At 25.1% G+C, this 19,045-nt stretch overlaps 1 protein-coding gene across 1 annotated transcript in view; it reads left to right on the forward strand.

Moving 5' to 3' along the window:
- Positions 1-17,651, forward strand: part of LOC129609259 (homeobox protein Nkx-6.1) — a 132,098-nt gene extending 114,447 nt beyond the window's left edge. Inside the window, exon 6 of the mRNA XM_055521193.1 lies at positions 17,396-17,651. Coding sequence (XP_055377168.1) covers positions 17,396-17,590 — 195 coding nt within the window. The 3' untranslated portion in view covers positions 17,591-17,651. The remainder of the gene's footprint in view (positions 1-17,395) is intronic.
- The last annotated feature ends 1,394 nt before the right edge of the window (positions 17,652-19,045 follow it).

Below are 19,045 nucleotides of genomic sequence, written 5' to 3' on the forward strand. Positions count from 1 at the left end.
TGATAAAATAATAGTAAGTAAACAACGGTAATAAAAACATGAAAAATAACAGAAGTAATGATTCATACCTTCTAACTCTTTTCCACTTTTTTTTGCTCTTTTATTGTTTTATAAAAAAATTTATTTACCTTTATTTATTGAAGAGGAAAATTTTTGAATTTTTTTTTAAAGATTTTCTAAATATTTTCAACTTTGTTTTCATTTACATTTCATTTACTAGGTCTTGCAGCATAATTTTATATTGTGATATATAAAAATGTATCTGTGGTAAGAAGGCGAAACTGCTTTATTTAACTTAAAAGAAAAAATACGACAAATTCAGCTAAACAATTTTTATGAAAAAAATACAGTAATTTCGAAAATCTTCTACAGTTTAAAAGAAAAGTTGATAAAAACTAGTAAGAAAATAATTATCTCGATAATTAAAACTATTGACCTAAGTTATATCCAACTCAATCTTGGTTTCAGATTCTTCAAAAATGAGTTTAAATTTTTTAATTTGATTTACATGAAATTAGTAATTCTGACTTAGTCGAGTTTTGCTTGTTGCCATTGTTGTTATATAACAGAAAATATTCTCAAAATAAAAATAAATATTTATAAATTTTTATTCCAATATTTCCATTTTTCAAATAAATTTATTTTTATTTGCATGTGCAATTGATAACATTGTTATGCGAACATACCCACTTGAATAATACGAAAACCAACCTCAAACTTAGATATGTCGAAACTATGTTAGAAATCTCCATATTTATATATACCACCTGCATTAGAAATATATATTAAGAATTATTTCAATATTTCATGGAATGTTAGGGAATAGTTTAATTATACTTGTTATTCTTATCAAGATAATTTGTTATGATCGAATGTACATACTTATTATTTTTCTGCGTAAAATATTTGTATTGGACTTAATATTTTGAGAAATTTAAATTACTATACAATTTAATATTAACAATATAGCTCAGAAATACTAGTGCATGCGCTACATTAGAATATATTTCATCAGATAAATACAGTTTGTTTATCAGATTATATAAATATACAAATTTTTGTAAAATTTGGCGCGAAATCAGAACCGATTGTGATTTTAAAAATTTTCACAAAATATACAATAAAAATTAAGGGACGATTTCAAAGGGTTTTCGCTTATTCAGTTCTAGAACAGTTCTTGTAGTACGTTCGAAAATTAACGATACAAACACTAAAAATATAGATCGTTCGGAAATTACTGGCTGAAATAAAGTTCGTTCGGAAATTCAATCTGAAATAAAAACATGTTAGAAATGTAGCTCAGACCTTTAGTATAAATTTTGTCGCCATGTCATTTATGTTATTTTCGAATGACAGATTATTTTGAAGTTTCAGAATTTGTAGACTGCTTAAACAAAAAAAGCTTAGATAAAGTTTTTGCATGCTGTTTAACGCTGCGATTTGGAAAGTTAAGTTCTAATGTAGAACTTTCAGCGCAGCGTACATAAACGAAAACCCCCAAGCTTCAATTTAAATTTGCATTCGAGACGCTGGGTTCAGGGCCTTTACTGCTAAATTTTAAAGATATCCTTGTTCATAGACTTCTAAAAATTTCTTGTAAACCTGAGATTTCAAATCTTCCGATTTGATAACATTTTAATTATTGCTCTTTAAATTAATCCATGGTATATGAATATGTGTATATTTTTGATACTACCCGTATGTATACGAATTAATGGGGAATATGTGTACAAATAAATGAGGTTATAAGGTAAAATCGAAAAAGTTATTCGACTGCATAGAGTAAGTAAATAACGTAGTCACAGGATCAAGTTACATAAAAAATGCAACAAATTTTAGTACCAAACAAAGTATTTCCAAAACTTATTGAAAATTTTGAAGAAACTCACACTAATTCAGTAATAATTTTATTGTTATTGGTAAACAAAAACCTTCAAAGCTATTTATTTTCAGCTACTACCAAATTCATATTTCTTAACATAGACCTTGGAGAGTATTCAACCCTGACTAAATAAAAAAATTTCGAATGAAATTGTTTTACAATTAAAATTACACTAAAATTATGTTCACTTACAAATGCACACATATTTATGCTCATATAGCCACTTTATTTATTTGAAAAATTATTTTTATCCTCTGACAAATAAAAGACCATTACTCTTTTTAACCCTTTCGTTTGTTTTTTTTTTGTTTTGCTTGCTTTTAATATTTACTATTTTGAATATGTTAAAGATGAGATTTTTAATTTAATCTAAAATATGTTCCATTATATACTTTTACATATATACAAATGTTCTTGGTTGAGCTCTACCCATGGCATATATGATGATACTTTTGGTTTTTTGAATAATTTTGTTTTACTCTAAATCAGAAGCGCACATACATTTTATATACGTGTATGCTTTTTAGACTTTACAATAAAAGAAATTGAAATTCTCATTAAAAAATACACAATTCTAACAATGAATATACAAAAATATGTACATACATTCATGCACAGTTTATATGTAAAAATATACATACTATAGTTAATTGTATTTGAGAAAATTATAGCATTAAAATTTAGTAGCAAAAACAAATGTAATAATGTGGTGTTCCATAGATTTGTATCATCAAAAACAAAGTTAATCCCATATAAAGTAAAAGAATATTATATAGAGAAAATTTTAAAAGAGAGAAAAATCATTAATCATTCCATTAAATCAAGTATAGAATCAAATTAGTATATGTAAAAGATTTTTAAATAAGTTATGGAAGCATAATACTCGTATATTCTTCATTAATCGAATATAAAGAGTTGCCATTAACTGTAATTATTTAAGATATTTTATTTGGATTGAATTGTGTTTTAATAGAATTTTTAATGGAAATTTTTAATTTTACATCATAATGAAATTTAATCAAGAAAATAAAAAATGATGGTACTACTTTATTTTTGTTCCCTGAGTTTAAAGTATGACCGTTTTAATTAAATTCCCGAAAAATTTCAGTAACCACGTATTAACAATCTATAATTGCAGTCTAATCGTCCTGAAATAAAATAAAGCAGACTTTACTCCACACCATCAGCCACCATTTTCAACTTGGTCGAAATTTTCAATGATCAATGAACAAACCAATCTTAAACCTTTGGAATATCAGAACAATCCAACGCAAGAAAATTCTTTGCTTGTGCTTTTAGGAATCTGATATTCCCAACCAACTCTTATCCCAGTCCTGATATTCATCAAACTACCGAACAACCGTCGTTTTCAAAGCTCCGATGCAAGAATCACAATAAAAAGTACATTTTATAATAATTTCGTAAAATTAAAATACAGTAGAACTTCTGTTAAATTTACATTTCAGGGTTGGCCGATTTCTTTGATATTCAGAGCGATTTTTCAAAATTTACAGCCGCTATTAAAACTATTATCTTAAGTCAACTGTTAATTTCACTCATCCAAAATTCCACGCATAAAAATTATATCCCTAGCAAGAGTGATTCAATTTGTTTCCTTCAAAGAAGAAAATACCACATGTTCACTGCAATGAAATTCATAAATTCTAAATCGGTTGATGTATTGCAGACGATTTTTTATGGCCACTGTTTATTTTCATTCGCGCTGTTTCGAAGAGTCGTATCATATATTAAATGTTATACACATGTTTAAATGTACAATAACACAGAAATGTAAAAGGAACTCAAGAGCTTTTATTATGAGCTCCAAAAATTTTTTCAAAGTGTCGCATTGCGGAGCTTGCGATACGTAATTTTGCCTCTACCTGTTATATTTAAACCAGTATTATAATTAGACATGATTGATGGGAAATATAGTCCATTGATCAATAAACACACACTATAGGAATTGAAACGAAATAAACGCAATAAAAAAACTGCTATAGAATTAAAATAATTTTGAATTTTCAAAATTTAAGAAGTATAGTTGCCCACTGCGTATCTCTGCTTACACAATCCTAATATTAAAGTTCACAAAACTCTTAAATCTTTAAAAAAAACTTCCTGGATTCCATATTGAGTCACTATAATAACTAAAAAATTTATTAAAAAAAAAAAATCTTATATATTCTTAAATTCTAATTAAATTCTAATTGCTAATTGAAAATAAGAGAACAGAAAAAAAAAATCATTTTAACCAACCGTCAACCAACTAACCATCTTCAAAATCTCATTAGAAATATTTTTAAAGAATAAATGTTTTATGGGGCTTTTTGTTCTTTCTTTTATTTTCTCTGTTTTCTTTTTTTATTTTAAGGAAATTATAATTAATTTGATGCTTTCATAATATAAGTATAATGTTAAATGATTGTATATTGAAATTATATTTGGATGGCTTTATAAATTTATAATTAATTATACAAGCTATATACATATACCTACATACATATATACATACTCATATACCTATAATATTTTGGTTATATAACATTCTTTTTTGTTATAAAGATTAAATTTTGAAACTCTTCTTATAATTCTCTAATATATCTAAGTACATTATGTATGTATATGAATAAAATACTGTTATATACATAGTATAACATAGTATATTTGTATGTATGTGTTCATATAATTCTCTTTCATTTATAATAATTTTTAAAGTTTAAAAAGAATAATTAATAAAATGTCATGTTTTTTTCTTTTCGGTTTATACTTTTTAAACAAAATGTGGTAAAAAAATGGAAAAAAAAACAAGAATTTAAATAGCACTAATGAGACTTCTGTTAAATTTTGTTAGAAAGAGAAAAAAATAAGCATTTTTTTTTTAAGGTGAATAAATGAAAATATTTATATAATTAAAATAATCCTTTCTTTTTTTCCTAAAAAAAAAATCTTATATACAATATAATAATTTAATATTAAGTTCAATAGTGAAAGATAATCATTTTTTATTTAAGGATTAATTAAAGAGAATATTGGAATTAAAAAAACAAATTTTTTTAATTCAATATTATGAAGTAAAATATTGACTCTCTTTAATTAATATTTAATTAAATTTCTAATTTATTTTTAATCTTTAAAATTATTAAAATATTCTTTATATATTATTTAGAAATTTCATTATTAATTCGAAATCTTCAGTGATATTTTTAATAAAGTTGGGTTAAACCAATGCTTTGTACGAGAGCACTCTTCCCTTCAAAAACTGAAACTACTACTTCAAAAACAATCTACTACATTATTTAAATTAATATTTCATTAATATACTTTAGTATCTATTAATTACTAACATTAATATAGTAGTGTTTTTGTAAATTTATTTTGTTTTCACAATTAGCGGGCCATGGAACCGATTCACTTTATAACGGTAGGCCGCGGGGGGGTAAGAAGAGATGGTAGGCTATAATAACTCCCGAATGTCTGCCGTTGGCCGAAGGATACTTCTGCCCCAATCGATTCCCTTAGAAATCTACAATCTAATATACTTATATAAAAATATTGCATAAATTTAGGATTAAAAAAAATATAAAAGTGCATTAACATAATGGTTGAATTTAATGACTAAACAAGTGAGTTAAGAAAAATAATTATATTTTTTAATAACATGATAATTACCATTAGCCAATTATAGAAATTTGGAAAAAGGATGAAAAAAATTCAAATATTACTAATTTTGGGATGCGATAACTTGATAGAATGTTAATGTGTATGTTTAGTATTAATGAGAGGTGATGATAAGAAATAAAATATCAAATGGGATTTTAGATTTAAATTTTAATACTATAATTATAATTTTGAAATAAAACACTGTAAGTTAACAATTCTGCTGGGCCAATGTGAACCAGCTAAACTCTGCGAATATTTTGCTTGAATAATTATTATCGCTTTATTAAACTCTCATTTTCTAAATATAAACCCTTTCTCAAATAATTTCTTAATTTATTTTATCGACATGCCATAATGTCATTTTTATACAGTTGATAATCATTTAGGAATGTAGATAAGATCAAATAATTTTTAGGATATCTTTAAATAAATTCTGTAACAGCTATGCAAATTATTATCTCGATCATAATTTTAAAGGTATCATCCAGACCAATATGAAATTTTGCACAAACAAATTTAGAAATATGATTAACATTCTAATAAGTAGTCCAATAACTATAGGTGTTTTAACTCTAATGATAGCTGACATGTACCTTTAAAGTAACAAATAGTATGTACTAGGGCGCCTAGTCGCATAAGCCTCGGTTCTGAATAAATTATGATAATAGCTACCTTAAAACTTTAAGAATTAATTAAATGATATCTCTCGGAAACTATTGGAATTACAATTTGTTTAGTTCAAATTTGGACTGTTTCAATCCGAATTTCTTTATAACTTTACACAAAATGAGTAACTTCCATTTTGAAAACTTTTGCTTTCAATTATTTTCAATCATTTAAAGAAATCAAAATTTTTATATATTTTTTATAATTCCTGTCAAATATTTTTTTAATTTATTAACCGTAAACATTTTTTATTCAATAGTTTTTTTTTATTATACAATTTTTTTATTTTTAATCTTTTAACTATTATGAATTCAATTTGAATCATAATTTTTATGCCATGTATGAATGCCATGAATGTTATTTTTTCAGTATTAATAATTTTTTGTTAAATTAAATCCACAATAATTATTTCTTTCAATTTCAAATCATCTATTATTCTTAAAATTATATTCACAATACTTAAAATTTCTATATAGAAATAAATAAAAAAAAAGTATAACATCTGTCAAATATTATTGATTTATTACATTCACAATCACATGTACACATACCTCAGACTCACATACAAATATAAATGCATTTTTTTAAAATTGATTTATATCATATTTTTAACTACATGCACAATAATAATTATTTATGAGTGTATATAAGAAAAATAAAAAATTTATTTCAAACCAAAAGAAAATTAAAAGACAACACGATTTTTAACATTCAATCCATAAAAAAAACAACATTTTTTATTATAGTTAAAATTAAATTAAAGACGTAATCCAGACAAAGTCCAATAAAATATTAAAAACGTCTCCATTATTTTGTCTCATCAAATACATTATAAAGCTTTAATGTAATTAAACCCTTAGTCACCGAATAATAAAGAAAACGTGTTTATTTTTAGAAAAAAAAAAGTTTATAACTAATGAAATTCAATTGGATTTCATAAAGAATTAAAAATAATCAAACAAAAAAAATGAATTTATATAACCTCATTCAGCTCAACTTTAACCTCTTCTACAGGGTGAAATTTGCCAGCGAAAATTCAAATATTTTTATAGTGTATGGAGACGTTACCCTCGTATATCATTATATCATATTAAAAAATAGATCATCGTATTGCATACGACTACCTACATTCATTCTAAAATTCTCAAATTCAATTCAGTAAGGGTTCCGGCAAACATGTAACTTTTATTTTTGCAATTACTACTTGGCTGTAAAATCGTTGCACGGACATTTGAGCAACTATACTATTGCAACAATTCGAATCGATTGTGTAAAGCTATAAAAGCTCTATATTTAATTTGTGCATAAAGTTTTGAAAGGTTTGCAGTCCTAATCATAGTAACTGCAGTTTCAGAAATTCGCTTAATTAAAAATTACAATTAGTTGAATATTGCTAATAGCTGTTAAGGTTAAAACTGCAAAGCTTTAGAATTTTGCATAACTTGTCCTATATGAAATACAAATAATCAATCAAACAGATTCAAAACTAAAAATTGCTTGCTGCTTGAGCCCTAAAAGAGGATACCAAAGGAATAATTTGGGAGTAAAACAATAAGAAGTGTAACAAGGCAGACTCCGTAATATTGTGTTCAACATGTATAACAATTAAGGCATATAAAATTCTTAGCTCTCTACAAAATTTTTATAGATAAAAATTGAGAGAAGAATTTACGCACATTATCATTCTCATAGATGGCCTCATGATTTAGAGTATTGTACATGTAATAAAAGCAATGCAAATAAATATGAATCACTTTGTACTATAGTAGTAAATTAACGATAGTATGTGAAATTAAAACTCACAAAAAAAAAACCGAAACCCAAAAACTTAAAAAAAAAATAGTCCCCATAAAAAAATCTCTACTTTTAAATTCAATTTGTATAGAAAACTATTCAAAAGAATACAAGAATTTTTTGGTTTTGAATTGAAAATTGATTTTTAATTACCATTAGATCCCAATAAAGGTAATAAAAAAAATACCTTAAAAATAAAATTTTTTATTTTGTCTTATTTTTTTTTCTACCGTTTTACATGATTCCTAATTGTCATATGTATAAGAATGATAAAAAAAAATAAAACTAAGAGGAAAAATAAAAAAAAAAACCCTAAAACCATCAAACTAATTTTCTATTGTCGCGCCATCTTTTATCCAAATATTAAAGAAAAACAAAAACGTTTTTCTCTCTCTCTCTCTCTATTTTTTTTTTTTTGTTTTGTTAAATTAAGTCAAAATGTTTTATTTGAAAAGGCACCATTTAATAAAAATGGTTTATAAATAGGAGAGAAGCCATTATTAATTACATTATAGCGTTATTAATGAGACAGCCAACCTTGTTAAAAGAAAATAATAATGAAAAAGAATTTTGAGTAGAAAAATGATGGACACATGAAATAACTATTGTTTTTCCTAATAATAATTTAGGGACACAAATAAATTTGGAATCATTTTTGTATTAAAAACAGGTGAATATCTACTTAACACGTAAAAATTTTAGAATTTTAAAATTAATAGTTTCTCGTTAAATGATCCGCCTTGAAAGTATTCAAGACAGTCTTAACCGGATATGCAAGATCCGTTTTTGTTTTGGATATGCAAGAGATTCTATATTCTTGATGCCTCGAGAATATTATAAATTATTTTCTATATCTTTTTAGAATAGATCTTCATAAATTGGATTTCGTCCAAAATAAGTGAATTGTTATTAACTAAAAATATTTAGACTAGTTACTTAATCAATGAATAATCAAATAGCAAAAAGAAATTTTAAAAATATTGAAAATCATTCAATTTCTTTTAAAAACGAAAATATCAAAAGAATTTCTAGCTCATTTCCAAAATTAAAATAATTTATAAAAAACAATCACTGCAATCTCATATAACAGTTTGTAGCAATTATAATTCAAATATCATGGAAAGTCATAAATCATTTTAAAATTGTATACCAGGATTATAAAATAATAAAAGTGAAAAAATAATTTTCATAAAAAAATAAAATCATTTTTGTGTTTAAAATTCTTATTTTTCACAATAATATTGTATGACTGATTTCTGACATCATTAATTTTAATATGAGATGAATAATTTTGTATCATATAATATTATATATGAACGTACACATTACACACGTTATGTATTGTAGGCACATTCTGATATAATCTGCTCAATTCGTGTTTTAATTATACGATTTTATATTTATTAAAAATTTTCTTGCAATAAAATCAATTTAAGGTGGCGACAATGAAATAATTCAGCAATCACTATAGAATATACAATATTTAAAACTATTCTAAGGTATAGACCACGATTTCTAAAGTATAGTATACCAATATGCCATATATATATAGTATACCAAATATGCCTTACGTACAGAAAATTGCATTAATATCTTATCAAAATTTTCAAATTTAATTTATTAAAATTATTACTTTTTATGTTTTTGTGTATACAATAACATAATTTTGTGCTTATTGCTACAAAATTTTGAGTGACAATCCACTTCCTTCAAATCTCATCATTTCATCTTCTACATAGTAGAATTTTACAGTTAAAACATTAAACACTTAAATTATTTGTGTCAAATCCGTTTTTTATTCACTGAACAAATTATTTCTGCATTGCTCAACGCTCTACAGTCGAAATGTTACAAGATAGCTCCGAATAAATTCTACCATAATTTGTCGAAAACTTAAACTCAAAAAAAAAAAATAAGAATTTTGAAATAGGCTATTAAATTTTGTAATAATTTTAGCAGTGTACTTTTTTAATTGGAAATTTTTAAGTTAGTCTCATTAAATGATAATGTTAATATAAAAGTTTATTTAATTGAAGAGGCTAGCCAAAATAGAGATTTAAAATATTATTATATCACACATAAAAAGAAAAAATAGTAGACACTACAGATTTGAAAATCTCCTTTTACCGTTTCTGTTATTTTTCTTTATTTGCCCGTTTTTACGTAACAACATGTAATTAATGGGTTTTTGCTATCTGATAAAACTTTGGAAAACTTGACAAATTTTGAATTATACTTTTGCAAATTTTTACGACCCCTTGCGAAGTGAATATGATATGTGTGATAATTTGGAAAAAAAGTAGGAGCATATAGCAGTATAGCAGAAAAGTAAATAATATATTAATTATGGACCAACGTTTATCTGTTCTTTTTGAAATAAATTTGATCATTCGAATTAAATTTTCTGAAAGTTTTTAATTTTCACTAAACTACGGCATTTCAATAATAAAGGCGCATATAAATATTGTTGAGTCAAACCATTGGCTTGTAATGTAGCACTTTTTTCTTCAACAAGTGAAAATATTGCTTTTAAAAACAATCTATGCACTACATTATTAAAATTCTGTTACTTTCATTTACATACGAAAATGTTTCAAATATTGCATACATTAAGGATGAGGGGAAAAAAAATTTTGGAAAAAAGTCGATTTTAGATAACGGTAAATTTTAACGGCCATTTTATTCTTGTGAAGTTCAAGTAAGCGTATGTTACGGCAGAAGAGGTCAACCACTACTTTTCTGCTTTTGTAAAATCTCAAAAATGCTTATGATTTCGCAACAGTAAATAGATGAAAAATGGCATTTTTAGGGCATTGAGTAGTTATATTTTTTAGAGTGGGGGAGATAGGAAAAAATTTTCTTCTAAGGAAATAAGTTTCTAGTAAAGATGTATGTATACATGAAATTCCAGCTTTCTATCTTCAAGGATGTAGAAGTTTTATCCACGAATGGACGGACAGATTGAAACTAATAACCACTTTTTCTCAAATTTAATGAAAGAGTTCCTATTAAATGCATTTAAATTTTAACTGAGCATGAAAATCCATTAAAACAAGTTCCCTTAACTACAAACAGCAGCAATATCTTAAAACCATTAATAAAAAAACTAATCATTTACTAACATTTTGTATACAGACAATAGAATTGTTCATTTATATTTACATATACATATCATATCAAAATGTAAATGTGTAATGAACTAATTTAGAAAAGATTAAATTAACATATAATTGGGCCTATTAAAAACCTATATAACAGACACATACCATATATACACATGTATAAATCTAAATCTGAATGTTTGTATTAATCAACTCAAACCTTTTACAAAAAAAAAAAACAGCTTTAACTTCTTTAATATCTATATCAATGGTTAACTTTATATACTATAATATGTAAATTATACACGTATAACAATTGCTTGTGTAAATGTTATATGTATAATTAACGTTGAAGGAAAATTTCTAAAATAATTCGCAATACAACATTAAATTGCCTTTTTAGAAAAAAAGAGCATCGTCATATAATAATAATGATAATAATAATATCCTTTAATATTATAATAATATTATATTAATATATATACAAACATAAAAATCTCCTGAACATCATAGTTTATACATTATTCCCAGACATATATACATTGACGCTTATATGAGTATATCATAAAGCACTATTAATACATAATCTAAATGTTGGTATAAACTGTATATAAGGTCGATTTAGTACCTTATATACGCATATAATATAGATATATATATATATATATATATATATATATATATATATATATATATATATATATATATGTAAACTGTATTTATTATGTATAAAATAAAATATAAATATGGTGTAACATTTTTATATACATATACAAATATATAGATAATTAAGGATGGTTTTCATAGTCATTATACCATGAGCCACAGATGGTCTCCCAAAAACAAAAACAAAAAAATATGTACACCTATATTTATACATACACAACACGTACTACATTTTATAAACCGTACTATATACAAATTTGTTATGGTTGTCCTGTGTAAGTTCTCATTTTGTTACACATTATTTTGCAATGCTATTATTATGTACATCTTTTAATGATGGGGTAAAAATTAAAAAAAAAATTTTTTTTGTTAAGAGGGGCACTTTGAAATCAACATTTTATGCTGTTCTACACATTCATTATTAGTTCGACTTTTGCATTTCAATATAAAAATATGAAAATTTCTTCTATTTTTTGCCTGTTCCATTACATTACATAATTTAAATCCATTTTTCATATATAAATTATGTATGTATGTAGGTACTCGAAATTAACATTATATTTTTATAATAATGCACAACAATTTGTAATTCGAAAATTAAATTTTTGATTTTCAATTATATGACAACCAAATAATGTCGAGTCATAGTCGTAAGTAATGGTCAATGAAAATCCTAACGGAAGAACGAAACATTTTTGTCGTATTCCCAATATACTAAAAGTGGAGTTCAGTTAAAGTGTACCTAATATTAATTAGTAATTTAAATCGAATTCACATGATTATTAACCCCTTATATAGCCACATTTCTGTATTACACTATATTCTAAATCACCGTTTAACATTTATTTCACTTTTATGGTTTAAAAATTTACAAGAATAATTGATCATAGCCGCCATTTTTAAGGAATTTCACGTGATCGAAGAAGTATTTTATATTTAAATTTCAATAAATTCTTCCCCGATGATGTCACATTACTCGTTTATTCTATACAGCAAACTTTGCATGCTGAACACAATAACGTTTAAAATTAAGACAACAAAAATTAAGATCGAAAATAACAATTTGATGGCAAAATTTAAAAATTTTACGAATTTAATTGAAAAAACATTGAAAAGACATCTAACAAGAAATTGTCAAAATTGTTGTCGCTTCTCTTATTGACTTCTTCTATTCATTTGCTATTATAGATTTGCCATTTGAAAAGCAAAAGTATTCAAAATATTAGACAACTTCTCTTCTTATCCAAAAAAATATATACCCTATAATCGGCCAGGTCAACTAAAAAATTTAATCTTACTTTATTGTTTAGTTTAAAAAACAATGCAACAAAAAACAGAATATAAAAATCATCAAAAACATTTAAATGAACATACCATTGGTCTCCCCCATATATTATCCTCCATACCCCATCTATGCCATACAACAAAACACATTGAAAACAAATATAATGATGTGGTCATAATATAAAAGTATGCGGCTAAAAATGGTAACATGCTGGTCAGAATGACGTTTTTTAACTCCTTTTGTTTTTTTTCTTCTTTTTCTGCTTTCCACAACTTTTGTTTTATATTTTATTTTGTGTAAAGAATCCTCACCAAATTTGGTATGTCTACAGTCCAAATCTTTTGTTATATTGTTTTATTTTAAAGATTTATTCTATATGTGTATATTTATAGTTATTTATTGGTGCTGTTATATTTAGAAAAATAACAACAATCCAGTACAAAAAAATAAAAAAAAAATGAAGGAAAAAATTTTACAATCTGTTGCAAGGAAAAACCTTTTCCTTATTATTGTTTCTTTTTTTTTAGTTTTTTTCATCTCTCTGATTCCTTAACTAAATCAAAATAGAGAGTTTCGTTAGAAAATTCTCAGTGAATTTTCATTGTTATGCAGAATGAAAAAGAAACATGATATGAGGAAATATAGAATTTATTTTGAAATTTTTGGAAAATTCTTAAAATATTTTTTCAGCGTATTGTAATATGAAAAACTGTAGTGTAAAATAGTGAAACTATATAGAAATGAAAAAAAAATAAATTAACTTAATATTGAAAATATTGCGTTGATATTGTATAAGAGCTACATAAGGGTGAACCAACTCAAATTCAATAAATTCAAGATTTCCTTCTAATATCTAAAATGCATTTTTCTTTACTTATTTTAATCAATTCTAATTTTAAATTCAAAATTTAATCCGAATTTCTATAAGTTGTACAGGCTAACCCCAAATTAAATTACGTAAATTTTTGTAACTAATAATTATTATCACTACACTAATCATGTGATAAATATTATGCCGGATGACAATATAAATTTATGTATATTGACTTCCTTATACGAACTAAGTGAGTAAAGTAATTTTTGAGCACACGAACTAAACGATCAATGAGCTATTTTAAGCACATAAAAAGCTTTGCATTTTATTTAACATTCTCCAATCAGTTAAATTAAATTACATTCCGTCTTCATTCCTAGCATAAAGCTAATCAAAATGAAATTGTAACAGGGTGTAAGTTGTTTCAATGAAATTGGAATAGAATTGAGCTACATATGGAAATAACTAGATTTTACAAAAAGGCTTACAACTAATTTTTAAATTAGTGCAAAATATAAAATTAATAAATTTTTTTTAAATTGTTTATAGAAAATAAATTTTTGCTACGCACAACATCCCTCCGACGGATACTGAATTTTTTAACAGATACCCAAAATTATATACTTTATAATCATATCATACAAAACAAAAAACAAAAAATAAAAGATCGCAGACATACTGAACAGATTTGGAGATTTCCGTTTTTCCCTCTTTTTCTTGTTTTCTTTTTTTTATTTGCCTGTTTTTACGATAAAACATGTATTTAATGGGTTTTTGTTATCTAATAATAATGGAAAATGATGAGTGAATACTTTAAAAGGTTCCCCAAACCTTTAATTTCCTGTTATTATAAAAAATATGTATGTGTAAGCACATATACGTGTACACATTTTTTTTTTGTATTCCCGTATTTTCTCATATTGCTTTACCTTGTCCATGCTAACAAGGCAGGCTCCTTTTATATAAAAATATAAAATGAAGAAAATCTTAAAGATAGTTGTACAAAATACATGAGTATTTATGGTATGGTATGGTATGAAATTTAAGTTATGTACATACATACATACCTGCGTATACAAAATATGATTGTTTTTGTACTATTATGGTGTTTATTAAATTCAAGTATCAAAAAATAATAAAATAACTTAAAATGATGTTAAGAATTTGTTTGAATAGTCTGAGAATTATGATGAAAAGTTTTTTCAATATTTTGTATGTAATAATGTTGTTGTTGTTATTTTTTTGTTTACATATTGAAGGTATATGTTGTTTCTTTCCAAATTATGAAGACAACAATATGGTATCTATAACGTACGCTTTTATAAATTCTTTCATCTTTTGGGTTTTGTTATTTAAATTATTGATTTTACATGTCGATATTATTATTTCTGTAATACACACGCACGTTAAAATATCGTAGCAAAATTTTATATATTAAATATGTTAACGCAAGGTGGAATATGAAATTAATGTAAGAGTTTAGGTAAATTTTTTATAAAAAAAAAAACACATGTCTATCTTCTAAGTTTAATATTTGAATTTTAAAAAATTATCCTCTGGAAAAATTATTAAAGTGGGTTATTGTAACATGAATAAATTTAAAACTTTAAACATACAAAAAATGAGTCATCTCCGGGGCATGATATTTGAATTAAACTTTATTAGATATGGGGTAACAATTAGACCAGGTTCTGAGTTTTTCGACGCCTTACGCGGTTTCCAAAGAGCACGCAGTCCCGCTTTCAAAGCAATTAACGATATGCAATAAGCAATGCACATTGCGTATAGTAATTGCGCCATTGTTTTCTGGCGCTCGTTGCATATGCTTACTTTACATATATGGTAGATCCGACGCTGGTAACAATGCACCGCGACGCAAAAATCAAGACCTTTTCCATATATTTTCAAATAATTAGGAATTTTTTCACAAGTTTTTTCCTTTTTGTTATATACATATATATGAATTTAATGTGAAATATGTAAAAATATTATCTTAATGAAAATTCGATATTTTAGATTTAGTAATTTCAAGCACATTTACTTGTTTCCCAATGTCTTAATTCATAAATCTATCTGAATAATCATACTAATAAAATAAATCTTATTAAAATTTTTTTAATTATTAGATTATAACAAAATTTATAAAACTTGAATTGTTCTTGTTAAACTTAACATGAAAAGTATATTATTCCAATTTTTTATCAATTTCCTTTAATTTGAATCAAATAATTAAGCCATACAATTTTAAATCAAACGAGAAAAAATAGAGTTGACCCTGCCAACTCTGTGATACCCGTACGAATTTGTCCTATGTGCGAATAAAGATGCCATAACTGACTATGGGACAAACTATGATTTTAAGTGGCCGTATTACCATATTAATTTCTGCAAAATTTCAGTACTATGTTTTTCAAAATACTTTGTGTGCCAAACTACTATTGTAGTTGTATGGCAGCTACTTAAAAGAGCCAAGCAATTTTATCGAATTATATCAAACACATCGGCCCTACTAATGTATTCGCTTGCGTGAAACTTCAGTACCACAGCTTTTATAGTTTCTGAGATGTAGCCAAATAAATTTTGAAATTGTATGGCAGCTGCACGAACCGTACCCCAATCATGTCCAATTCAAATAGGGTACTGGCACTTACTATGATAAATCACTTGTGAAAATTTGGTGAACTTAGCTCAATTAGTTTTTGAGTTATCGTTGGTACAAACGGACGGACAGACAAAGCTAAATCAACTCATAATTCGACGTTGATCAAAACATACACTTGAGTCTATATCTCAGAGCATTATTTCTTAGCGTTACAAACGGCAAGGAAAATTTAGTATACCCTTCGAACATACGTTCGTGCGGGTATAAATATATGCTTGTAATCAAATCCAAACCTCGAAAATCAAATAATAACATTAAAAATTAACTAAATAAAGGCGAGTAAGGTAAATTGAAGCATTTTTTCCCTGATTAAGGTGAAATGGCCTGTCGGAAAACCTTACAAATAGTTTCAGAAAAAATATAACACCAAAGTTTGATATATTGACAACTTTGAGAGGCGATTCCTTGAAAAATTAAGGAAGTAAAAGTAATTTTGTTAAACAAATAAATTATTTATTATTTTACATCTTATAATCTTAAATCTTATCAGCTTCTTACACTATAAGAAGTTTTACATCTTATAGTCCAAAAAACTAGTTCAAAGTAACCATTATTTTAATAGAAAACCAATGCGATTATGTAGGAAAAGATGGAATTCGTTATTTTTTCCGTTCACTGAATTTAGAAAATTCCTCTGGTTTCGACCCAATAATTTAACAAATGGCATTTAAAGCACTTTGAAGATCGAAATATAAGAAAATAATGTTTTTCTAAAATCTAGAGAAATGGATTTTTAAAAAATTTCAACTTTCTATCTCAAAGGGAGTAAAAGTTTTAGAAATAACAAATATGATAATTTTTTTTTAAATTAAAATTAAATTAAATTAAAATTTTTTCAATTTATTTTTTTTTCCCATTACAGGTGTGGTTCCAAAATCGTAGAACAAAATGGCGAAAAAAACATGCTGCTGAAATGGCAACAGCTAAAAGAAAACAAGAAGAACTTGGCGATAATGATGGTGATTGTAGTGAACCAATAGATAGTGATTCAGAAAGTTTAGATTTAGGCGATCCGGGCCGAAAACGTTGCAGACTAGAAGATGATTTTCGGCAATAAATTTAATATTATTTAATAAAATATAAAATATAAAGTTTCTGTAAAATAAAAAATTAAACAATTGAAAATTTACAAAAAACTCAACAAAAAAAAATAAAAATAATGTTTTTAATAAAAAAAAAAGAAAGCAAATAAAATAAAATAATAATTAGTAAAACTTAAATTTAAAAAAAGGAAAAATTAAAAAATAAAAAAAAATTATGTATTTTAAGAAAATAAAATTTAATTTTAGCCTTAATGTAAAATTTTTTAATTGTAATTTTAAATTTAATTATTTTTGTTTTTGTTAATTTAAAGACCACATACTTCAGATATAATTAAATTTAAAATAAAATGAGGGGATTAACTTGGTAATTCGATTTTCGTATTTGCATAATTATGGAAAGATAGTACCCTATAAATTGATAGGTGCTACCTTGTCATATTTCCGAATACGAAAATCGTTTCACAAAAATCTAATTACATAGTAAGGCTCCTGGTCACTAAAAATATTGTGAAAATTATTCGATATTTGTTTCTAAATAGTGGTTCGAAAAATTTGGCTATCTAGGGAAAACTTGTTCGAAAAACAAAATTTATTTGCCTTATAGTAAGTTTGAGAATTTTAATTTCTAATATTTCTAAATGTTTTTACTAAAAAACAGAGTATTCCGTATGAAAATTTTATTGTTGATATAATTATTCTTTATGGATTCAATCTCATTTATTTCGCAGACTAAAAAAACTAACCTTAAAAGTTAAATTATCTTATTGACAAAATTAAAGAGCAACAGTCAGGTTTCCTTGAATCCCGGAAAATTTTGGAGAGCTACCATATTATGTGACCGAAAAAAACATTGTTATATAAAAAAAAAAACCTACGAAAAATTTTTAAAAATTCATTTTCTAAACGACTGAGGTAACTAAACTAAAAGTTCTGTAAAGTTTGTTTTATGTCTATTAAATGGCCTATTACATGGCCAATTTTAGTGATATATAAAAGTACCATTATATTTAGCACAGATGTAAAAAATTTTTGCCTTTAATAATTAGTACCTCCTAAACCGGTTGCGGTAGAGACCTATTGTAGAACAATTTTTTTTCTTATACCAACGAAAATCTGCATATTGGTACGTATAAAGCAATGCCCAACTATACATTTCAATTTCATTACAGTTGTTTATAGAATTTTTAGTGTATTACTGTTGGGTCCGTACACATATTGTATCTGCAGTCTGCATTAAATTTATACATATAAAACTGTACATAACAAAATAGTAACAATATTGAACAACTACTGAAAATTTGAAAATATTTTTTATTTAATATTTTTATTTTAAATCCTTGCAGTATAGGCAACCACTTGCTATTTTCCACCACTTTTCAAATAGAATCAAATTGCAAAAAATCAACCACTTTTCAATCAAATTAATGAGCCACTTTAGAATCAAAATAAGGAGCCACTATTTAGGAAAT

The sequence above is a fragment of the Condylostylus longicornis genome, unplaced genomic scaffold (genome assembly GCF_029603195.1).
Source record: "Condylostylus longicornis isolate FDR11 unplaced genomic scaffold, ASM2960319v2 ptg000038l, whole genome shotgun sequence".
Lineage (NCBI taxonomy): Eukaryota > Metazoa > Arthropoda > Insecta > Diptera > Dolichopodidae > Condylostylus > Condylostylus longicornis.